This window comes from Oncorhynchus masou, chromosome 23 (assembly GCF_036934945.1).
Source record: "Oncorhynchus masou masou isolate Uvic2021 chromosome 23, UVic_Omas_1.1, whole genome shotgun sequence".
NCBI lineage: Eukaryota > Metazoa > Chordata > Actinopteri > Salmoniformes > Salmonidae > Oncorhynchus > Oncorhynchus masou.
The window spans coordinates 46,315,302-46,340,491 of NC_088234.1; the positions used below are offsets into that span (position 1 = coordinate 46,315,302).

Below are 25,190 nucleotides of genomic sequence, written 5' to 3' on the forward strand. Positions count from 1 at the left end.
GGCCCCAATCTTATCGACGAGGCTGTAGTGGAGCAGGTTGAGCGCTTCAAGTTCCTTGGCGTCCACATCACCAACAAACTAACATGGTCCAAGCACAACAAGACAGTCGTGAAGAGGGCACGACAAAACCTATTCCCCCTCAAGAGACTGAAAAGATTTGGCATGGGTCCTCAGATCCTCTAAAGGGTCTACAGCTGCACAATCGAGAGCATCCTGATGGGTTGCATCACTGCCTGGTATAGCAACTGCTCGGCCTCTGACCGCAAGGCACTACAGAGGGTAGTGCGTACGGCCCAGTACATCACTGGGGTCAAGCTTCCTGCCATCCAGGACCTCTATACCAGGCGGTGTCAGAGGAAGGCCCCAAAAATTGTCAAAAACTACAGCCACCCTAGTCATAGACTGTTCTCTCTGCTGCCGCACAGCAAACAGTACCGGAGTGCCAAGTCTAGGTCCAAGAGGCTTCTAAACAGCTTCTACCCCCAAGCCATAAGACTCCTGAACACCTAATCAAATGGCTACCCAGACTATTTGCTTTGCTCCCCCCCCCCCCCCACTCCCCCTTTTACGCTGCTGCTACTCTGTTATCTATGCATAGTCACTTTAATAACTCTATCTACATGTACATATTACCTCAATTACCTTGACTAACCGGTGCCCCCGCACATTGACTCTGTACCGGTACCCCCTGTATATAACCTCGCTATTGTTATTTTACTGCTGCTCCTTCATAGTTTATTACTTTTATTTGTTACTTTTTTTGTATTTTTCTGAAAACTGCTTTGTTGGTTAAAGGCTTGTAAGTAAGCATTAAGGCTGGTAACTCTGGGTACTCAGAAAACTTTAGTGAACAATTTACAGATATCATATATAAAAGAATACATACAGTATAAGTAGAAGCAGATCAGCCTATAGTTAACAGCAACATGAACATGACCATATCCCCAGCCAACTGCAGTAGGTCAGACAGCTACATCCCAACGCTGATGTCCATGTACCCCGGAACTCCCTCATCCCCATATCACTCCTCCTCCTGTATGAGAAGTCGCCCATCAGTAGGGCCCCCCTAAAGCTCCCTTGTCTTCTCCTGCATCACCCCAGGGTGCCAGTGGAGGGCTGGAAGGCCAACCAAAATAGACAAAGCAAGGACATTTCTAAACAATGTGCTTATAACATTTTGTTCAGGGTTGGTGAAGGTACTGGGTAAGCCATCGTCACATAAAACATAATAGCCATGTCCTAATTCTGCGTGGCATTGTTTATTTCACCCCTTTGGGCAATTATATATTTTTTAGATGTCATCCTCCATAACCTTCAAGTTAATATATATAGAGAAGCACATCATAGACCAGGGCTATACACTGAGTATACAAAACATTAAGAACAGCTGCTTTTTCCATGACAGACTGACCAGGTGAATCCAGGTGAACGCTATGATCCCTTATTAATGTAACTTGTTAAATCCACTTCAAATCAAATTTTATTGGTCACCTACACATGGTTAGCAGATGTTATTGCAAGTTTAGCGAAATGATTGTGCTTCTAGAGCCGAAAGTGCATCAACATCTAATAAGCAATGTCTAACAATTCCACAACAAGTACATCATATTCACAAATCTAAGTAAAGGAATGGAATAAGAATATATAAATATAAATATATGGATGAGCAATGTCAGAGCGGCATAGGCTAAGATGCAATAGATAGTATAGAAGACAGCATATACATATGAGATGAGTTATGCAAGATATGTAAACATTATTGAAGTGGAATTATTAAAGTAACTAGCGTTACATTTATTTCAAGTCTGTATGTAGGCTGCAGCCTCTCTGTGCTAGTGATGGTTGTTTAACAGTCTGATGGCCTTGAGATAGAAGCTGTTTTTCAGTCTCTCGGTCCCAGCTGCACCTGTACTGACCTCTCCTCCTGGATGGTAGCGGGGTGAACAGGCAGTGGCTCGGGTGGTTGTTGTCCTTGATTTTTCGGCCTTCCTGTGACATTGGATGCTGTAGGTGTCCTGGAGGGCAGGTAGTTTACCCCCGGTAATGCTTTGTGCAGACCGCACCACCCTCTGGAGAGCCCTGCGGATGTGTGTGTGTGTGTGTGTGGGGGGGGGACACAAGCCTTCTTCAACACACTGTCTGTGTGGGTGGACAATTTCAGTTTGACAGTGATATGTATGACGAGGAACTTATCTTTCTACCTTCTCCACTGCTGTCCCGTCGATAGCCTACACCTGGGGGCAGCATTGGATTATTTGATAGGACAAACAACAGCGAGGTAGAGACCGAGGTCAATCACGGCATTAAATTGTCATATTTGTGAGTCAATATACAATTCAGTATAGGATTTACCTATAGTACCAGATGGGTTACTAAACCATAGTTTATTGTAAACTTTTGATATTGCAATCCCCTTGAAATATGGCATAAAATCCCTATTTCAGCACAAAAATATGTTGAAATAACAGGCATTCTTTAGGACCATGGGGTGAACTGTTCCATTTGATTGGTACCTTCACACTCACCCAGCACTAGATTGATAGCCGGTAAGGTCTGAAATGCTGCTATTTGACACTTTTACATACAAAGCACAGTGTAACTGCCTTCACTTCACAAGTAAGAACTGTGGTGGCTATAGCCGGTGGTGTGTGTCTGTCTGTATGCTGCACGTGGTCCCCGCTGTATTTTTTCCCATCTGAGCAGAATACAAAATGCAACTCCCCCATTGCAGGCACACAAAATACAAATGTCATTGATGTTTTTCTTCAGGTTGGACATCAGACTATTGAGGCTTTGGTTTAACACTTTTTGTTAGATTAGGTGGAGACGGAGTCCTGGATAGATTTATATGGGATAGCCTGTAGAGAATTCCTACTGAAAGGGAAGGATCGCTGACGGATTGTTAAACCCTCGGTCCACTTATGTTTCCGACGGGATCTAGTCTACTCGCTGCAGAACGCGCTTTCACGTCGGAAGGTAAGTTTGTGTGAATGCCTTGCCAGTCAGATCACGAATTTGCAGGTTACAGCAACAATAGAAGAGACTGCGGAGAACACAAGCAAGCTAATAAATGTTATTTTCATTGATTCGTTTTGGGTGATTCTGGTGAATTATAAAACGTTAAAGGGTGTGCATGTAGGCTACTAGTTTTTAAAAAATGTATGTATATATATATTTGTGTGTCAATGTTTCACTTACAAACATTGCCGTTTCTCCGCGTGGGCCATAGCCTATAAGGCTATGTTTAAAAAAATATATATTTCTGGAGTGAGCTGTTTTGGAACCGTTCAGTGCTCGTTACAAACACGGTAATAAAGGACCTTGAATGACAGCTCCATGGACAACTCCTCGGTTCACCCGGAGACTTATTGCAACTATTTTGATCCGCCGCTGACCACGTTTTAGCCTACTTCTCTGTTTACATTGTGTCATCGCCTACACTTGGGCTCTTCGACCCTGTTCCCGGAGAGCTACCGTCCTGTAGGTTTTGGCTCCAACCCGAATCGAGCACACTTGAATCAGGTTAGTTAAGCGTTTTCCAAACTCTGTGCTGGAGACCCCAAGGGGTGCACGTTTGGGGGTTTGCCCAAGTACTACACAGTTGATTCAAATAAAAGCTTGATGATTATTTGAATCAGCTTAGTAGTGCTACGGCAAAACAAAATGCGCATCGAGTTTGGGAAACGTTGGGTTAGTTAAATCTGGGGTTGGATTGAAAACCTACAGGAGGGTAACTCTTCAGGGACAGGGATGGAGAGCCCTGCCCTACACTGTAATTCATTCAACTGGGTTCCTTTACTTTACCAGAATTGCAATCCAGTGCATGCACGATTTTTGGAATTAAAATTCTAGGAAATCGGGCAACCCGTAGGCGCATTATGTTACCCGCTGCACACAAACCACAAAGTTAGAGTGCATTCGGGAAGTGTTCAGACCGCATTCCTTTTATTTTTGTTTAACGTTACAGCCTTATTCAAAATCGATTCAATTATTTTCTTCCCTCAATCTACACACAATACCCCATAACGACAGTGAATACAGTTTTTTTTAGAAATTTTAGCAAATGTATTTGTTTTTATTTTGAATACCTTATTTACGTGAGTATTCAGACCATTGCAATGAGACTGGAAATTGAGCTCAGGTGCATCCTTTTTACACTGATAATCCTTTAAACGTGTCTACAACTTGATTGGAGTCCACCTGTGGTAATTTCAATTGATTGGACATGTTTTGGAAAGGCACACATGTGTCTATATAAGGTCCCACTGTTGACAGTGCATGTCAGAGCAAAAACTAAACCATGAGGTTGAAGGAATTGTCCGTAGAGCTCCAAGACAGGATTGTGTCGAGGCACAGATCATGGGAATGGGAAGGGTACCAAAACATTTCTGCAGCATTGAAAGTCCCCAAGAACACAGTATCCCCATAATTCTTAAATGGAAGAAGTTTGGAACCATCTTCCTAGAGCTGGCAGCCGGGCCAAGCTGAGCAATCGAGGGAGAAGGGCCTTGGTCAGGGAGGTTACTAAGAACCCAATGGTGACTCATACAGAGCTCCAGAGTTCCTCTGTGGAGATGAGAACTTTCCAGACGGACAACGATCTCTGCAGCACTCCCAACAATCAGGCCTTTATGGTAGAGTGGCCAGCCCGCTTGGTGTTTGCCAAAAGGCATCTAATTCTCTGGTCTGATGAAACCAAGATGAAGCTATTAGGCCTGAATGTCAGGTGTCACGTCTGGAGGAAACCTGGCACCATCCCTACAGTGAAGTGTGGTGGTGACAGCATCATGCTGTGGGGATGTTCTTCGGTGGCAGGGACTGGGAGACTAGTCAGGATTGAGGGAAAGATGAATGGAGCAAACTACAGAGACCTGAAAATAGCTGTGCAGCGATGCTCTCCATCCAACCTGACAGAGCTTGAGTGGATCTGCAGAGTAGAATGGGAGAAACTTCCCAAATATGGGTGTGCAAAGCTTGTAGTGTCATACCCAAGAAGAGTCAAGGCTGTAATCGTTGCAAAAGGTGCTTCAATAAAGTTCTGAGTAAAGGGTCTGAATACTTACACTACCGTTCAAAAGTTTGGGGTCACTTCGATATTTCCTTGTTTTTGAAAGAAAACGCACACTTTTTTTGTCCATTATAATAACATCAAATTGATAAGAAATACTGTGTAGACATTATTAATAATGTAAATTATTATTGTGGCTGGACACTGCAGATTTTTTTAATGGAGTATCTACATAGGTGTACAGAGGCCCATTATCAGCAACCATCACTCCTGTGTTCCAATGGCACGTTGTGTGAGCTGATCCCAAGTTTATCATTTTAAAAGGCTAATTGATCATTAGAAAAACCTTTTGTAATTATGTTAGCACAACTGAAAACTGTTGTGCTCATTAAAGAAGAAATAATACTGGCCTTAAAACTAGTTGAGTATCTGGAGCATCAGCGTTTGTGGGTTCGATTACAGGCCCAAAATGTCCAGAAACAAAGAACTTTCTTCTGAAACTCATCAGTCTATTCTTGTTCTGAGAAATGAAGGCTTTTCCATGTGAGAAATTGCCAAGAAACTGAAGGTCTCTTACAACGCTGTGTACTACTCCCTTCACAGTACAGCGCAAACTGTCTCGAACCAGAATAGAAAAAAGGGGGGGGAGGCCCCGGTGCACAACTGAGCAAGTGGACAAGTACATTGAAGTGTCTAGTTTGAGAAACAGAAGCCTCAAGTCCTCACCTGGGAGCTTAATTATATCATGCCTGCAATTCCCATCCTACCTGACAGCTTGAGAGGGTCAGCAAATACAGGTGTGCCAAGCTTGTAGCGTCATACCCAAGAAGACTCAATGCTGTAATCGCTGCAAAAGGGGCTTCAACAAAGTACTGAGTAAAGGGTCTGAATAATTTTATGTAAATGTAATTTCATTTTTGTGTTTTATAATTTAGCAAACATTTCTAAACCTGTTATTGTGTGTAGATTGATTGTGGGGACAATTTTAATACATTTTAGAATAAGGCTGTAACCTAACAAAATGTGGAAAAAGTCAAGGGGTCTGAATACTTTCCCGAATGCACTGTATATTGCTTTCATGGGAAGTTAGGATAGCCTACCAGTCGATAACTTAACACTAATTTTAAAATGTAAACGTTATCTGGCCTGATTGATTACTTCCTTCCCATTGTCATCGCTTGTAACCAATATGTGATACCGTTGTGGTAGGTGATGTTGTAACCGTTCAGATTTATAGGCTATAGTCCCCAGGTCCCAATGCATTTTTTTCCCATTGTTCCTCTTTAATCAGGGTCTGAAAAGTGCAGTAAGCGCTGGCAGACACAACACCTGTGAAAAAGCCATGTGAAAATGTGATTAGCATGACATGGTAGGACTATAGCCTAACAACTGACAATAATGATTTCTATCAAACCTACTGAAATTCATATTTTACAACTTAATCTTCTTTACATGGAATCCGACCTCCAACAAAACTGTCATTGGACTTTAGGGAAAAATAATATTTAAAAAGAATAACCGTTTACATTGTATTTTAGTGTTGAGAGGTGGGACTGATTTGTCACTTCACATTCTCACTTCATTGATTTAGCTTCTTGTCAAGATGGAGCTTTAGTCACTTTCAAAGTGGTCCATCTACACTGAACAAAAATATAACTCAAATAAATTCATTATGCCCTAATCTATGGATTTCACCTGACTGGAAATACATACAGTGGGGCAAAAAAGTATTTGGTCAGCCATCAATTGTGCAAGTTCTCCCACTTTAAAAAGATGAGAGGCCTGTAATTTTCATCATAGGTACACTTCAACTATGACAGACAAAATGAGAGAACAAACCCCAGAAAATCACATTGTAGGATTTTTTTATGAATTTATTTGCAAATTATAGTGGAAAATAAGTATTTGGTCAATACCATACCATAATTCACTGTATCACAATTCGTGGGTCAGATGTTTACATACTGTTGACTGTGCCTTTTAAACATCTTGTAAAATTCCCCAAAATGATGTCATGGCTTTAGAAGCTTCTGTTTGGCTAATTCACATAATTTGAGTCAATTGGAGGTGTACCTGTGGATGTATTTCAAGGCCTACCTTCGAACTCAGTGCCTCTTTGCTTAGCATCATGGGAAAATCCCAAAAAATCAGCCAAGACATCAAAAATAAGTCTGGTCCATCCTTGGGAGCAATTTCCAAATGCCTGAAGGTACCACGTTCATCTGTACAAACAATAGTACGCAGGTATAAACACCATGGGACCACGCAGCTGTTATACCGCTCAGGAAGGAGATGCATTCTGTGTCCTAGAGATGAATGCACTTTGGTGCGAAAAGTGCAAATCAATCTCAGAACAACAGCAAAGGACCTTGTGAGGATGCGGGAGGAAACGGGTACAAAAGTATCTATATCCACAGTAAAACGAGTCCTATGTCGACATATCCTGAAGGGCTGCTCAGCAAGGAAGACGCCACTGCTCCAAAACCGCCATAAAAAGCCAGACTACGGTTTGCAACTGCACATGGGGAGGAAGATTGTACTTTTCGGAGAAATGTCCTCTAGTCTGATGAAACAAAAATAACTGTTTGGCCATAATGACCATTGTTATGTTTGGAGGAAAAGGGGGGATGCTTACAAGCTGAAGAATACCATCCCAACCGTGAAGCACGGGGGTGGCAGCATCATGTTGTGGGGGTGCATTGCTGCAGGAGGGACTGGTGCACTTCACAAAATAGATGGCATCATGAGGAAAGAAAATTATGTGGATATATTGAAGCAAAATCTCAAGACATCGGTCAGGAAGTTAAAGCTTGGTCGCAAATTGATCTTCCAAATGGACAATGAACCCAAGCATTCTTCCAAAGTTGTGGCAAAATGGCTTAAGGACAACAACATCAAGGTATTGGAGTGGCCATCACAAAGCCCTGACCTCAATCCCATAGAGAATTTGTGGGCAGAACTGAAAAGCATGTTCGAGCAAGGAGGCCTACAAACCTGACTCAGTTACACCAGCTCTGTCAGGAGGAATGAGCCAAAATTCATCCAACTTATTGTGGGAAGCTTGTGAAAGGCTACCCAAAACGTTTGAACCAAGTTAAACAATTTAAAGTCAATGCTTCCAAATACTAATTGAGTGTATGTAAACTTCTGACCCATTGGGAATGTGACGAAAGAGATATAAGCTGAAATAAATCATTCCCTCTACTATTATTCTGACATTTCACATTCTTAAAATAAAGTGGTGATCCTAACTGACCTAAGGGAATTTTTACTAGTTTTTCACAATTCCTGACATTTAATCCTGAGTTTAAATGTATTTGGCTAAGGTGTATGTAAACTTCTGACTTCAACTGTATGTATATATTAGGCCTATATTTATTTTGTTTGCAACTATAGTTGAAGTGTTTTCTATTTACCTTTTTAGTTTTTTTACGTTCATATTTTATATCGTTACATGCTTAATTGAAAATGTGCACAGGTTCTAAATAAAAGGAAATTAAATATGAGTACGTACCTTTTTTTATTTGTTGAGTATAATTCAAAATGTAATAAGAAATAGGCATTTACATGTGGTCATTTTATGTAAATTATTTTTTCATTGAATTTACAGAAAATGTGCTATATCGGGATATGAGATTTTGTCCATATCGCCCAGCCCTACTTGTGGTCTGTTGTTGTTAGGCCGGTTGGACGTACTGACAAATTCTCTAAAATGACTTAGGAGGTAGCTTGTGGTATGAGAAATTAACATTCAGTTCTCTGGCAACAGCTCTGGTGGACAGTCCGGCATCAGCATACCAATTGCACGCTCAACTTGAGACATCTGTGGCATTGTGTTGAGTGACAAGCATTCTAGTGGCCTTCTATTGTCCCCAGCACAAGGTGCACCTGTAATGATCATGTTGTTTAATCAGCTTGTTGCTATGCCACACCAGTAAGGTGGATTGATTATCTTGGGAAATGAGAAATGCTCACTAACAGGGGTGTAAACAAATTTGTGCACAAAACTTGAGAGAAGTTTTTTGTGCGTATGGGATATTTCTGGGATCTTTTATTTCGGCTCATTAATAACTGTGTGACCAACAGTTTACATGTTGCGTTTTTATATTTTTTGTTCAGTGTAATATATCTTCAGGAAAAGTACTGTGCTGTTATTGTCCTTATTGCAATTAGGCTCAGTTGTGAGTTAATCCGGTAAAAGCTTGTTCTTGTAATGGCCACTTATGTTCATATGCTCAGAGATAGCACTATGTCATTGAGCCAAAATGTGACCAGCTAGATATTCTCATAATGTAAATAGAGATTTTGTAATGTTGAACAGTTGTCCCTTCTATAGGCTTTAGCTTTGACCTTAGCTTTGATTTTTTTGAAGGGGATAGAAATGGAATAGTGGCAGTCCATTTTAATTCCACTGGAGCCTTTAATTTGCTAATGAACTATTAATTTGCTAATGTTTTGATATGTGGCTGTTGGTTTACTGTCCCTGAGGCATTGAATACAAAGCAGCACGTTGAACTCTTTTGTAAAATACAAAAAAAGCAAACAAATAAAGGATGGAACTCGAGCCAAGGTAGTCCCAATACCTCCCACATTCAGCGAGGTGTCTAATTAGTCACAGGATGCTGCACAAGAAGCTGCTCTCACAAACTGTGGCAATACAGTTAAAAGCTGACTTGGACATGGCGTCCATTAAAGCCTCATCCTGCACACAGTTTACTGCTGAACCTAGCAAAAAGAGCCTTTCTGTTCCAGGCCTTGGCAAGATATAGCATGCAGATAGATAATGCAATGGTGGAAACTATGGCTCTGACATGCAATGTTACTGCTTATGCGGGGACTATTTTGGCATGGTTGAGGACCAAAAGCTTGCAGGGCTGAGAGGGAATGAGGGGGGTGAGGTGTGTGCATGTGCACATGCAGTCATGTATGTGTTTGCCAACAAAATGCATTTGTTGGTACACACCCCACCAGATGAAATGCAAAGTGATGTAGGCCTGGGAGTTAGTGCCTTAGGCAGCACCAAACCTCTCAGGATTTAATGCTTGGCAGGGTTGATGTTTTGTAACTGGCAGCTGTGCAATTAAATCTTCATAGAGATGGTAGATGTTAATTGACAAAACACTCTTCACTTTTTGATAACCCCTTTACCTGACCATGTTTCTGACTGAGCTGGATTTACCAAAATAACTCCGCACAATTAAATACATTTACAACTGAGTGCAAGATTACACGAAAATAGGCAGAAAGCCAATCACTGATTAAACCCCCTCAAATAACTCTGTTTTTCTCATCTGAATTACCAATTCAGTAACATGAATAGAGGAAGCATGTACAGGCTTTAAGCTCTGTCTGTGTTTTATACTGCTTTTGATGGAGGAAAAAACAACAATGTAAATCGAATACAAAAGCCCTTTTTTATCTGATAAACCATTTTAATCTGACCTCCCACAGGAGAGTGCAGCCTACCATCCCATGCCTTCCCCAACCCAAGGCCCCTATGAGAGAGGCCTTTAAAGAGGAGGGGATTTGACCAAACAATCCAGCTCTGTAAGTCGGGATGGAGGGTGGACAGGGAGCAGGGTCGTGCTCCAGCCAGGCTGAGGAGGCTGAGTACCCCGCCCAGGGGACAACTTCTTCAGCCAGGGGAGGAGGGGATGCAGGGCTGGGCTCTTGCAAGCACAATGGACTGATCAATACCCACAGCTTGATGGTGGAGACTAAGGAAGGGCTGGTGTCAGTGTACTCGGGGTCACAATACCAGGGTCATATGGTGGTCAACCTATCCCCCCAGCAGGAGCAGAATGGCCAGGGAGTGGGTGGAGGAGGGGGACACCCACAGCTGCTCAACCCTAGCGCTCTGCCCCAGGGCATGGGCACATGCTTCAGGCCCGACCTGATCCTGTACTCTGAGAACGCACTGCGGGCCTGGGGGGATGGAGGAGTCGGGGATTGCTGTGAGACCACCTTCATAGAGGACTTGGCATCCGGTTCCTCGGCCGCCTCCAAGGATACGCTGATGTTTGCCGATGGCAAGTTCCTGGACATGTCTGTGGAGGATGCAAAGATCCAGACCCTGTCCTATGATGATGATGAGTTCCAGGACCTGGAGGTAAGGCTTGGGGCTCTGTCTTTTATCATAACACATTACACTGTAAGAAATGTAAGAAACGCATGAATATATTGCTGTATGGTTATACGTTTGTGTTATTGCATTTAGAGCCAAATAATAATGGACCAGATGGATTTCTGAGGTTTTTGTTTGAAGGAGAAGGATCTCTTGGGTTCTTTAAGATGTCTCACCACCTCTGATTCAGCAGGCATTTCCCTGCTCAATAGGCCTCAGGACAGACCAGGCAGGAAAACAATATATGTTTTTACATGTACATTATGTGGGCTCATGTGGCTGTCTTGTGGATATATTGTTTCCCTATCCCTGGGTCTATGTGACCTTCAAGGACTAGTTATTTTAATACTAAATGTTTGCAGGAAACATTTGAGTCCACACTAAATTGTTGGTTTCTGGTGTTGCCATGGTTTCTGGTGGTTGTCACTGGAGCAGTCAAGGTATACAACATTTTTATAGCTCATTCTTAATTAATATGATCTTTGTTACAGTATGTTGTAAAATTCTAGAGAAAGCAAAAAATACCTCCCCTGATTCATTTGGCCTTTTATTCACTACAAAAGTAGCTCCTTGGATTCTCAATGTGGGTTGTTTGAAATACACAGCAATTTAATCAGATGTGAGGTTCCCACAGAATATTTGTAGATGACGACCATCCTTAAAATGTATTGCACATACTGTACCTCATAGTTTTCTATACTTAGCCAGTAGCCGGCCTTCACAAGCCAAAAGTGTTCCCCGAAAATTGCATACTACGTCACGTGTAGATATGTGCACACCGTTATTGCTCTCTCTTTCACTCTGCTGTGTGTGCAGTTTGCTAGCTGTCACTCAAATAGCAAGGAGCTAAAGCTCATTGGCTGGAACTCAAATTGCTTGGGGGCTGGCCCACTTGGGGGAAATTTTTGGGAAAATGGTGCAGCACAGCCTCCAGTAAACAGTCACTTTCCAACTAGGGATTTTGTGGCTAATTGAGGTAAGACAGGAATTCTGCTTATAGATTATGTTCTTACAGTACTTGTGAAGTAAAAGATGTCTAAACCTTCCAAATTTACATAGGCTGTCTAGGTTAACTATCTAAGTCCTTTCAATATCTTATCATTTACTGTGCCGTCTGACCTTTTTTTATTAGTGTCAGATTTAGGCACTGTGTGTGGAATGAGATTAGTGAATTATACATTTTTGGCATCTTGTTCAGTACCCATCTGAAGTTAATCAGCAAGTCTGAGGAGGTGCAATGATTTGTAGTGTCTTACTAATCCACCCCCCAGGGCAAGAATGACCTCATAATTAGGGCCAAGCTTTTTTGTGGGCATTTTGCTTTTACAGGTATTTCAAGCATGATCCACTAGGTTTGCTCAAGCTGATTGTAGCTAAAAAAAAATAGGTAAATTTAGGAGCAATTTGGGAGAGTCAATGAAACCAACCATGGAAGTATAATGTTGTGAATTTGGGGGTAGCCCAGACCGGTTTGAGATACCCTGTATTGGCTTGGCAGTCGTTGGACCCGGGTTTGAGTTTTCCCGTCATAGTCCAATTGGCATGACTGGTCGTGCCCCAGTCTGGTTGAACGTATGTACAGTGCCCTCTCAGTGCAAATCGACTGCTGGAGAGCACAGCGGTGCAAGCTCAGTGCCTGAGCAAATGTGTTGAGGTGAGGAAAACCAGAGCCATCTGAAGTAAAAGATAATGAACATTTATTTCAACAACACATCAGCAAGACCACCATATGCTGCGATATAGTGCAGTCTTCTGTAAACCTCTGACCTTTTCTTGACCTGCATCTAAAGTAGTCACTCTTTGTGATTTCACAGAGCGAGTACTCGAGCGACTCAGAGAGTGAAGACAACTTTCTCATGATGCCACCGAGGGACCACTTGGGCCTGAGCGTCTTTTCCATGCTGTGTTGCTTCTGGCCCTTGGGGATCGCTGCCTTCTACCTGTCCCATGAGGTAAGGACTACTACACTGTCAATGACACTACACACACCACGGTTGCGTCACCACTAGTAGTTACAGTAAATATCAAGGCAGTCTTAGGAGAATGTGTATACTTTCACACAATAAATAACCTAAAGAAGTAAATCATTTATAGATTTAGGTCATCATAGTATTAGGTGCAAGACTCAAAAGTACAGTGCCTAGTGAAAGTCTACACACCCTTGACACACATCTTCATATTTTGCTGCCTTAAAATTTAATCTAAAAAGGATTACATTTTTATTTGTCGTGATTAATTAATGTCTTGATTGTGTATGTCCTCACACCCCTGAGTTAATACTCGGTGGAAGCACTGTTTGGCAGCCATTACAACAGACAGTGCCTGCAGAAAGTTTTCATACATTTAGTTGTTACAGCCTGAATATATATGTATATGTGTATGTGTATGTATATGTGTATGTATATGTGTATATATATGTATTTGTTTTTAATTGTTTGCAGATTTATTGAAAATAAAATCAAAGAAATATCTAATTTAACACAACTGAGTTATTACTTTGTAGAAGCACGGTGACTACAGCTTTGACCCTTCTTGGGTATGTCTATATCAGCTTTGCACCTTTGGATTTGGGGATTTTCTCCCATTCTTCCTTGCAGATTTTCTCAACTCATAATTATCAGCTTCCATTCAGTCAGCGCATAAAACTGCCTCACCAGGCCAAATGTATACAATATTAACAGCCTTTATATCTATTATAGACATAGTCCTTCAGTGTGTGACAGGTTGGTGATTCTGAAAGGACAGCAACCGTAATACCAGCCGACTCATGTAGGAGAGTGCACTTTCTGTTAAACACAAAGGGCCAATGGAGGGTATACGCAGGTATAAGCCGTATATCCACTTTCAGTGGGCATTGCATCAGTAGGGCATACTCACTTCCTATTCCCTACTGATGCATATCAAAATAGTGAAGTGGAGGTATACGATTTATCACTTATGTAGAAAAACAGGGAAATCATGCACAAAGTAACCTACACAATCGCAAAGCATGTGAAATATATTCACATAGCCTAGTTTCAGCCAAATATCATCTGCAGGCAGCAAGTGTGCATCTCTCAACTGGTTTTGGCATGGAGCAGCTCACCGAAGAATGACATCGGTAGCTGGTACGGTAGCAAAGATGTTTGAACTTATATCTACCAGTAAATGCTAACTAAGGCAACAATGGGTATGCAAACCTGGTATGGAGAAAGTTAAGTCCGAAGTGTTGGTTAGTAGGCTATTTGCGATGTGCAACTCATGTGCTGTTTGCGTCAGGGACCTAGTTATGGATTGGGCCTGGGTGGCTTGGGGAGCCAGGCCCTGACAGCCCCCCCCCCCCAAATCAGATTGATGTGGTTTAAGGGAGGGGGGGGACTTTTTGGCAAAATTGGAGTATACCCACTTCTCCAGGCACCACTGCATAGGGCCGATGGAAAGACAGCAGTCACACACAACATGATGTTAAAGGATAAGCAGTCCATACACTTGGACATAATAATAATAAAGCCAGTAGGTCCAAATTAAAAGAATACAAAAACACAACTTAACCAGCTCTGCTACAGCGGGTGAAAAGGTCAGACTGAGATGTTCTTTCATTTGTGTCTGGAAGTAGCTAGCTAGCCAACTTTAGCCAGTCAGCTTGAGTGATTTGGTTGGGACAAGCATGCATTGGCTGACAAGCTTGCAGAAGGACGAGTAGGCTATAATTCCCCATCGTTTATCAGTGCAATTGTGACGGCCAATTAGCTGAAATTTCAGAGTGTTTGTCTAATGTTCCTTTGTTAGATTTGAGCTCATCTTGCTCTGGCTAGCATTAGTAGTTGATCTTGTTGATATGCATAACTGAGGGAGAGCGAGAGTCTACCTTTTCATGGTTGTTTGATCAATAGGACTGTAAAGTTCCCAAATTTAAGAGGACTCCCGTGGTGTTTACATATTTGTAGAAATCCATTCAGGTGTATTTTGTGTCTTTTGGCAAATGCGTTCTAATGATCTAATGTTGTGCTGTTGCAACTGCCTGTAAACGCAGTCTAGTTCAAAGTGAATGATGGCAGACCCATGTTGCAAATTACTTATTTGTATAAAGGTCTATTGTAGATCTGATTGGCTATAGCACACCGGTCTGTGTAGACTCCGGTACTGGAGGAGACAGATGTTTTTATTTGATTTCTGAGGTTGTATATGAACATATTTCAATAAGATTTTATGTTGATAAAATGCTGTCAGTTCCACTTTAAATGCAACAGTGTTTCACACACAGCCATTTCTTTGAAAATAAATTGTAACAGCAAGGGCGTTGCAATAAAACAAAGTTCCACTCACCAGGTGATGATCATTTGAAACTTAACTTCTTGTTGAAAGTTCTTCTTGAAAAGGGAGAAGATAACAAATTAGCAACAACATCCTCTTTAATAACACCTGCTACAGCCGCTGCAAACTAGCCGACAACAAAAGCTAGCTAGCTGGACCGTGGGAAAACTACTGCTCCCTATTGCACAGTGACTTGTTGGCCTTCAAGAAGGCAGAAGTTTCCATACGTTTTAGTAAAAACTTGAGATTAAATCAGAACAGCATTGAAAATATCATTATCATTATTATAGGCATTATTCTATAAATCCTTCGCCCTTCTCTGAAGGCGTAGAAAGCCCATTGTTCCCCACTGTGTTTGGGGTTAGCAATAATATGTAGAGTGGCTCTATTTTCCCTCAGCATGCATTTTTTTCACTATTCTGAATTTCTAAAGAATACATATGTTCTGAAATAGGAATATAGAAATACTGGACATTTTGAACTCTTTTGGTGGTGATTTGACACAATTACAATCATGGTCTTGAATTGGGCTCGCATTCTTCTGGTCTCTGTCTCGCCCCTCCTCTGGTCTTGGTCTTGACTTGGATTCGATTTGCCCTGGCCTTGGTCTTGAATCTGTCTCACTTTAGGTCGTCTCGAACACAACACTGTTCCATGGTAGTGATGGTGTTGGACGGTTGATGAACTGTGATTGGTTTTCTCCAGACATAGCGCTTTGCATTCAGGCAAAATAATAATATTTTCGTCTCATCAGACCACAGAATCTTTTTCCTTATGCTCTCAGTCTTTCACAATCCTTTTTTGCAAACTTCAGGTTTGCTGTCGTGCTTTTTTCTCAGGTGTGGCTTCTGTCTGGCCACCAATTTGAACTTTATGGTAAAGTGCTGTAGTGACTGTTGTCCTTCTGGCAGGTTCTACCATCTCAAACAAGGAACTCTATAGTTCTGTCAGTGGTCATTGGGTTCTTAGTCACCTCCCTGACCAAGGTCCTTCCTGCCTTGTTGCTCAGTTTGGGCGGATAGCCAGCTCTTGGCAGTCTGGGTAGTTCCGTATTCTTTTCAGTTTCCTCTTTGATGGAGACCACTGTGCTCTTGGAAACTTTCAACACTTTTGGAAATTGTTTTATACCTTGTATGCCTCATCACAATTCAATCTCAGAGATCTACAGACAGTTCCTTGGACTTTATGGTATAGGTTCTGCTTTGACATGTACTGTCAACTATGGGACGTTATATAGGCAGTGTTTCCAAACTATCATGTACAAACAATTGAATTGGCCACAGGTGGACTCCAATCAAGTTGTAGTGACATCTCATGGATGATCAAAGGAAATTGGATGCACCTGAGCTCAATTTAAAGTGTAATAGCAAATTAGATATTTCTGTATTTAATATTCAATAAATGTGCAAATATTTCTAAAAATATGTTTTCACTTTGTCATTATGGGGTATTGTGTGTGTAGATGGGTGATAAAATAAGAATATTTTTAAAATAAATAATTTGGCCATAACACAACAAAATGTAGAATAAGTCAAGGGGTATGAATACTTTCTGAAGGCACAGTGCCTTGCTCAAGCTCAGTAAATTTGGTTGCGAAGCAATGATGGACAGCAATGTTCAAACATCTCAGATTTTATAGGACAATTTAGTCAGGACTGAAACTGAACACTCAACCCCTTGTAGAAAGCCATGCTGGTGTGTCTTGGGCATGAACATTTGTGTCATTTTCACAATTAAAAATTAAACTATCTGGGGGTAGAGTGAGGAGGGTTTTCCTTTAACCTGTTACCTGGGCTTTGCTCCCTATTTCTTTTGATGCTGACAAACTCCCCAGTCCTTGCCGGTTACAAGCATACCCTTAACATGACGCTGCCAACACAATATTTGAAAATACAGAGTTTTTTAAGTGTTTTATTTATTTCACCTTTATTTAGCCAGGTAGGCAAGTTGAGAACAAGTTCTCATTTACAACTGCGACCTGGCCAAGAATAAAGCAAAGCAGTTCGACACATACAACAACACAGAGTTACACATGGAATGAACAAAAACATACAGTCAATAATGCAGTTGAAGAAAATCTATATACAGTGTGTGCAAATGAGGTGAGAAAAGGGAGGTAAGGCAATAAATAGGCCATGGTGACGAAGTAATTACAATTTACCAATTAGACACGAGTGATTGATGTGCAGAAAATGAATGTGCAAATAGAGATACAGGGTTGCAAAGGAGCAAAATAAATAAATAAATACAGTATGGAAATGAGGTAGTTGGATGGGCTATTTACAGATGTGCTATGTACAGGTGCAGTGATCTGTGAGCTGCTCAGACAGCTGGTGCTTAAAGCTAGTGAGGGAGGTAAGAGTCTCCAGCTTCAGTGATTTTTATTTTTTTTATTTTTTTATTTTTTTGCAATTCATTCCAGTCATTGGCAGCAGAGAACTGGAAGGAGAGGCGGCCAAGGAGGAATTGTCTTTGGGGGTGACTAGAGAGATATACCTGCTGGAGCGCGTGCTACGGGTGGGTGCCGCTATGGTGACCAGTGAGCTGAGATAAGGCGGTGCCTTACCTATCAGAGACTTGTAGATGACCTGAAGCCAGTGGGTTTGGCGACGAGTATGAAGTGAGCGCCAGCCAACGAGGCTGTACAGGTCGCAGTGGTGGGTAGTATATGGGGCTTTGGTGACAAAACGGATGGCACTGTGATAGACTGCATCCAATTTGTTGAGTAGAGTGTTGGGGGCTATTTTGTAAATGACATCGCCAAAGTCGAGGATCTGTTTCACTCTGTGTTGTATTAGATTTGACCCAGATGTGTGTGTGTTTTTGAATTTAGGCCAAAAAGTACATTTCTTTACCATGTTGTAAGGCTGGGCAGTATACCGTATTTTACGAAATACTGGTATTGAGGCAAGGACCAGTTTTGGTTTTTATGTTACCTTCTATAACAGTGTTTGAATGTTTGGTTTGTTATATGTGATACACCATGTGTAACGTCCATTTTTTTCCCCCAAGCGTTCTATAATTACACTTAGTTTGTGTTTCTTACATCTGCAAACAGCTAGTTTGTCTTTTCTTAGCAGGTTGGGCCTAAATCGTGTTAGCCGTTAATGCTAATCGCTAGTCAACTGGCTAGCTTGCTAATTAATGTACTGAGACAGAACAAGCGTAACTGGCTATACAGCCTGATAATACCAGTGATGGGATAGACCTAAATCAGTATGTTGTTTGTGCGACAGTATCTTCTAAATCGAAGAGGAATATGCAAAGCATGAATATATTAGTTACATGAAATATTATAGCCAATTATTATAGGGTCACTTAGGAAACACTTATTAACACTTTGCTTCCTACCCTGTCACAATAACTCCTCCTGACATTTTCATTCGTTGTCATGTCAAACAACACTGTATTCAAAGTGCCCACTATTATATTCTAACTATAGAATTGGAACAATCATTCTATTTTCATGATTCCAACAGTTCACCAAATTGTTTTGCTCTAAATTGCAAGTCAAATCGCAATTGCAACATTTGGTTAAAAATAAGGCCTAGATTGTTTGCCATTGTGCAGACCTATGTGGCAGTGTGGACATTACCTCAAATGAGTGTAGTAAATGCCGAAAATGATTTTTGGTTAAATTGAACAGTAAAAAAACAATCAGAATGGAGAAGAACACATTCTAAGTGATTTCAATGGATGTGTTGCCACCCTAGAGTCACTCACTACTCATAAAGCAAATGTAGAACTTTTATTATTCAAAAATATAAAATACAGTCAGTCATACCGTGATATAATCTCAGCAAAAAAAGAAACGTCCCTTTTTCAGGACCCTGTCCTTCAAAGATAATTCGTAAAAATCCAAATAATTTCACAGATCTTCATTGTAAAGGGTTTAACCACTGTTTCACATGCTTGTTCAATGAGCCATATACAATTAATGAACATGCACCTGTGGAACGGTCGTTAAGACACTAACAGCTTACAGACGGTAGGCAATTTTTTTTATTTTACCTTTTTATTTAACGAGGCAAGTCAGTTGAGAACAAATTCTTATTTACAATGACGGCCTAGGAAGAGTGGGTTAACTGCCTTGTTCAGGGGCAGAACGACAGATTTTTACCTTGTCAGCTCGGGGGTTTGATCTAGCAACCTTTCAGTTACTTGTCCAATTCTCTAACCACTTGGCGACCTGCCACAATTAAGGTCACAGTTAGAAAAACGTAGGACACAAAAAAGGCCTTTCTACTGAGCCTGAAAAACACCAAAAGAAAGATGCCCAGGGTCCCTGCTCATCTGCGTGAACGTGCCTTAGGCATGCTGCAAGGAGGCAGATGTGGCCAGGGAAATAAATTGCAATGTCTGTACTGTGAGACGCCTAGGACAGCGCTACAGGGAGACAGGACGGACAGCTGATCGTCCTCACAGTGGCAGACCACGTGTAACAACACCTGCACAGGATCGGTACATCTGAGCATCAGACCTGTGGCACAGGTACAGGATGGCAACAACAACTGCCCGAGTTACACCAGGAATACACCATCCCTCCATCAGTGCTCAGACTGTCCGCAATAGGCTGAGAGAGGCCAGACTGAGGGCTTGTAGGCCGGTTGTAAGGCAGGTCCTTACCAAATGTACCAAACCATAAACATCAATGCCTTTCTTAAAATCAATACACAGAAGTATATATATTTTTAAACATGCATATTTAGTTAAAAGAAATTCATGTTTGCAGGCAATATTAACTAGGGAAATTGTGTCACTTCTCTTGCGTTCAGTGCAAGCAGAGTCAGGGTATATGCAACAGTTTGGGACGCCTGGCTCGTTGTGAACTGTGAACTAATTTGCCAGAATTGTACATAATTATGACAACATTTTAAGGTTGTGCAATGTAACAGCAATATTTAGACTTATGGTTGCCACCCGTTTGATAAAATACGGAACGTTCCGTATTTCACTGAAAGAATAAAAGTTTTGTTTTTGAAATGATAGTTTCCGTATTGAACCATATTAATTACCAAAGGCTCCTATTTCTGTGTTTTATTATATTATAGTTAAGTCTTTGATTTGATAGAGCCGTCTGAGTGGTGGTAGGCAGCAGAAGGGTCGTAAGCATTTATTCAAATAGCACTCTTAGGAATGGTTGATGCACAGCGCTGTTTGAGTTACAGCCTTTCACCTCCTGAAATTAGACTGGCAATACTAAAGAGCCTATAAGAACATCCAATAGGCAAAGGTATATGAAATACAAATGGTATAGAGAGATAGTCGACGCGTCAGAATTCCTATAATAACTACAACCTAAAACTTCTTAACTGGGAATATTGAACCACCAGCTTTCATATGTTCTCATGTTTTGAGCAAGGAACTTAAACATTAGCTTTTCTACATGGCACATATTGCACTTTTACTTTCTTCGCCAACACTGTGTTTTTGCATTATTTAAACCAAACTGAACATGTTTCATTATTTATTTGAGACTAAATAGATTTGATGTATTATATTAAGTGTTCATTGTTCATTCCGTATTGTTGTAATTGTCATTATTACAAACATATAAAAATCGGCCGATTTAATCTGTATTGGCTTTTTTTGGTCCTCCAATAATCGGTATCGGCGTTGACAAATCATAATCGGTCGACCTCTACTCTGGAGCGGGATCGATTTAGAGGTGGAGGGTCTGTCATGGTCTGGGGCGGTGTGTCACTGCATCATCGGACTGAGCTTGTTGTCATTGCAGGCAATCTCAATGCTGTGCGTTACAGGGAAGACATCCTCCTCCCTCATGTGGTACCCTTTCTGCAGGCTCATCCTGACATGACCCTCCCACATGACAATGCCACCTGCCATACTGCTCGTTATGTGCATGATTTCCTGTAAGACAGGGATGTCAGCGTTCTGCCATGGCCAGCAAAGAGCCCGGATCTCAATCCCATTGAGCACGTCTGGGACCTGTTGGATCGGAGGGTGAGGGCTAGGGCCATTCCCTGCAGAAATGTCTGAGAACTTGCAGATGCCTTGGTGGAAGAGTGGGGTAAGATCTCACAGCAGAACTGGCAAATTTGGTGTAGTCCATGAGGAGGAGATGCACTGCAGTACTTAATGCAGCTGGTGGCCACACCAGATACTGGCTGTTACTTTTGATTTTGACCCCCTCCCCCCTTTGTTCAGGGTCACATTATTAAAGTTATGTTAGTAACATGTCTGTGGAACTTGTTCAGTTTGTCTCAGTTGTTGAATCTTGTTATGTTCATACAAATATTTACACATGCTAAGTTTGCTGAAAATAAACGCAGTTGACAGTGAGAGGACATTTTTTTTGCTGAGATTATTTGGCCATATTGCCCTACCATGTTTGTTGTCCTAAGAGTAGTGTAAAGTTGATAGACTCTTAATTCAACATTTTTCCCAGCTGTAATGGCTGCCAAAGGTGCTTCCACCAAGTATTAACCCAGGGGTGTGAAGACGTACACAATCAAGAAATCTTTTTTTTTATGTATTTGAAGGTGCAATATGCAGAAAACGCTCCGCCATTTCCTGGTTACTAAAATTCAAATAGTTTGCCTAATTTCAATTTGTGACAAAACAAGCAATGCGTAGTGTAGAGAATCATTGTTCAATTTTAAACAGTGGTGAAATTCCTTTTCAATAACCACAAATATTATATTTTCAGCTGTTTGAAGCTAGTGTGCAAAACTGAAAGTAAAAGATGCAAAAATAAAACTGAAAAACGCAAGCATAGAAATAGTGCACATAGAACAGATCTACCGCTTCTTGGACTTGCTTTCAATAAAACTGATAACAAAAAAACTGAAAACAAATTTGGTTGGGTTGTCCAAAAAGTGACATATGGCTGCTTTGATTTGGAACATTCAAAAAATCTTTCACTTTGAAAATGTGGAGTATGATGTGAATATCAGTTAGGGGGGGGGGGGAAACAAATTTTCATAAATGTTTAGATTTTTTTTTTAAAGCAGCAGAATGTGACGACTGCAGGGGGTGTGTAGACATTCACTGGGCTCTTGTTTTGTCAAGATCTACTGGCAGGAAGGTATTCATTGTTAAAATGGAAATAAAGTAGCTCAATAATATTATTTTTCCTTTCCAATGTGCCAGACAGTGGATCTGCTGCCTGTGTGCCTGTTTTTTAGTTGGATGCATCATGTATTCAATATCAGTATTCAATATTCCTGTGTGTTTCAGTATAACATTTTGTAATATAGGACAGCAGAGCTACGATCCCAGGGGGCTGCCGAGTAGGTAGAGAGCGTGATGAAATCTCTGCATTAGCTGTTGCTTTTTTTCAACTCACAGGTCACCAATGGCAGTTAGAAGAACAGATGAAGATGCTTTATTTTCATATAAAATAAATCAGGGACCTGATTTAACCTTTTTTTCAGTCCATCTAATGTTGGAAAAATAGGACAATTTGTTTACAGCCAAAGCATGCGCCTAGACAATGTTATTTTCTCTGTAATGTAAACCATGGGTTTGTTATGGCACCATGGGGACCACTAAGGACACCATGAGATTGAATCCTTGCTATTTGCAGGAAGGGCTTAGCTGTAATAACAGTATAACACACAAAAACATGCCTTTAGTGAAAAGTCCCTGTTGTTTCAGACCATGTACAACATAAATCCTCTATAAAAACATGTAACCTTGTACTTTGTATAGTGTTACCATCTTGATGGCGTCTTAGAACCAGAAAAATGAGCAAAATGACATTGATTCAGTTGATAGATGAGAGTGGGCTTGATGAAGATGTTAGACAGTTGTTTTCCGTATGTGTGTAATGATCTCATATCTCTGTGAGCTGCTCGAAGCCTCTGGCAGCAGCCTGCAACCCACACTGAATCACTCTGGTCTGAGTGCACGTCACGACTCAAACACCTACATCTCTCTCTTATGCTCCAGGTTTTTATAAAGTCTGCTCGGTTGGCATGGGCAACACAGCCCACGCTAAAATCAATTTCCTAAAATTCAACTACAAAGCCTTGTAGGCACAGGATACAAAATGTTGCAGGCTGAAATTAAAACAGAAATCCACATCGCCATGTTGGTAGGTTTTGAAGAGCTTGAGGGCACGTTTCAAACTCAATCCACGGAGGGATTGTCTGCTGGCTTTTGCTCCTCACTTGTACTTGATTGATTAATTAAGGTCACTAATTAGTAAAGAACTCTCCCCATCTGGTTGTCTTAGTTGACAGGAAAACCCCACAGACACTAGGCCTTCCATGGAATGAAATTGACACCCCTGGTTTAGGGTATCATCAAAGATAAGCTATTCAAAGCAACCATTATAAGTTCCTGAAAGGAACAGGAAAACGTTTTGAGTCTCAGTGAATTGAAAACCCATCCACAAGCATATTAGACATGCTCCAGAACTTTGGCAACTAGTAAGTCTCTTTTTTGAAACCTCCCACTTTGGGCTGGATGTGTTGATTCTACAGTTCATATTTTATTTATTTAACCAGGCAAGTCAGTTGAGAACAATTTCTTATTTACAATGACTGCCTAGGAACAGCCTTGTTCAGGGGCAGAAAGACCTTTTTTTTTACCTTGTCAGCTCAGGGATTCGATCTAGCAACCTTTCAGTTACTGGCCCAATGCTCTAACCACTAGGCTACCTGCCGCCCCGTATCTGCATAATCTATGAGCAGAATGACTGTCTTTCCTCAATTAGCCACGAAGTGACTGTTTTCTGGAAGCGGTGCAGCGCCATTTTCCCTAAATTTTCCCACACTTGGGCCCGCCCCCCCTAGCAATTCGAGTTTCAGCCAATGAGTTTCAGCCCCTCGCCATTTGAGTTCCAGTTAGCAAGATGCACACAGAGCAGAGGGAAAGAGAGCGCAATGCGCATATGTGGCGTAGTACGTCATTTTCTGGGTCCACTTTTGGCTCATGATTGACTACTATCAGAACTATTGTCTAAAAAGTATACAAAATTACCGGAGGAATCTCATGAATTAAATATCTGCGGATCATCTTCTTCCTATGAGTTGTCCACGTTGGCGTTTTAGAAATCGAAGGTGGTCTGCAAAACATAATGAAATCAAGGAAAATGCAGTCTTGAGAAAGCCACCGACGTACACACAAAAGCTGTTGAAATCATCTCTTCAAAAAATGTATAGACACAACTTCCTGTTTGTGCAGAATGGATCGGCACTGACATGTGTTTATTGGATCAAGAGGTAGAAGCCAGAACATAATTAAGAACATTATTGGTATTTACATTTATGTAAATTGGGTAATGTGATAATTGGATGGGAAACCATGCATAGATTGACAAAGGAATTGCTTCAGTAAGGCTCAACATTTTTCTTCTCCAGCCTGTATTTGTGTAATATAAAGATAATCCATGTTGTCTACAGCCCACACATACAGAGTGTGTGCCATAGCGTAGATTTCCTTTCAACACCTCCCTCGGGAGTTTGTTTCAAATATCAATCACCTTGAGTGCACTTTAATCAAGATCAGGTTATTGCTTATGGGCTCTCTCTGTGAAGATGTGCCTCAGTCTCACGCTCAAAGCAGAGCGGAAAGCAGCTTCTGTGTCGATTGGTAGAACGTTAATAAGAGCTGTGTTTTGAGTGGTGCACTTGGTTTCTGCATCTCAAGAGCAACTAAAGGCCGTTGCCCCATTTTAATTGGTTCCCGTTACCTTTTGTTCAGCTCAACACTCCAATTAATTTCCTCCTTTTGAGGAGGAACGAAGCAATCAATACACAGCTCTTTGGGGCGACGTGGTGTAGGGGGAAAAAGCTT

The 25,190-nt window shown here is 41.3% G+C and overlaps 1 protein-coding gene across 1 annotated transcript in view; it reads left to right on the forward strand.

Annotated features, from left to right (window-relative positions):
- The first annotated feature begins 2,606 nt into the window (after nucleotides 1–2,606).
- LOC135509996 (synapse differentiation-inducing gene protein 1-like) overlaps nucleotides 2,607–25,190 on the forward strand; it is a 45,242-nt gene continuing 22,658 nt past the window's right edge. Inside the window, exons 1-3 of the mRNA XM_064930806.1 lie at nucleotides 2,607–2,976; nucleotides 10,460–11,117; nucleotides 12,947–13,084. Coding sequence (XP_064786878.1) covers nucleotides 10,566–11,117; nucleotides 12,947–13,084 — 690 coding nt within the window. The 5' untranslated portion in view covers nucleotides 2,607–2,976; nucleotides 10,460–10,565. The remainder of the gene's footprint in view (nucleotides 2,977–10,459; nucleotides 11,118–12,946; nucleotides 13,085–25,190) is intronic.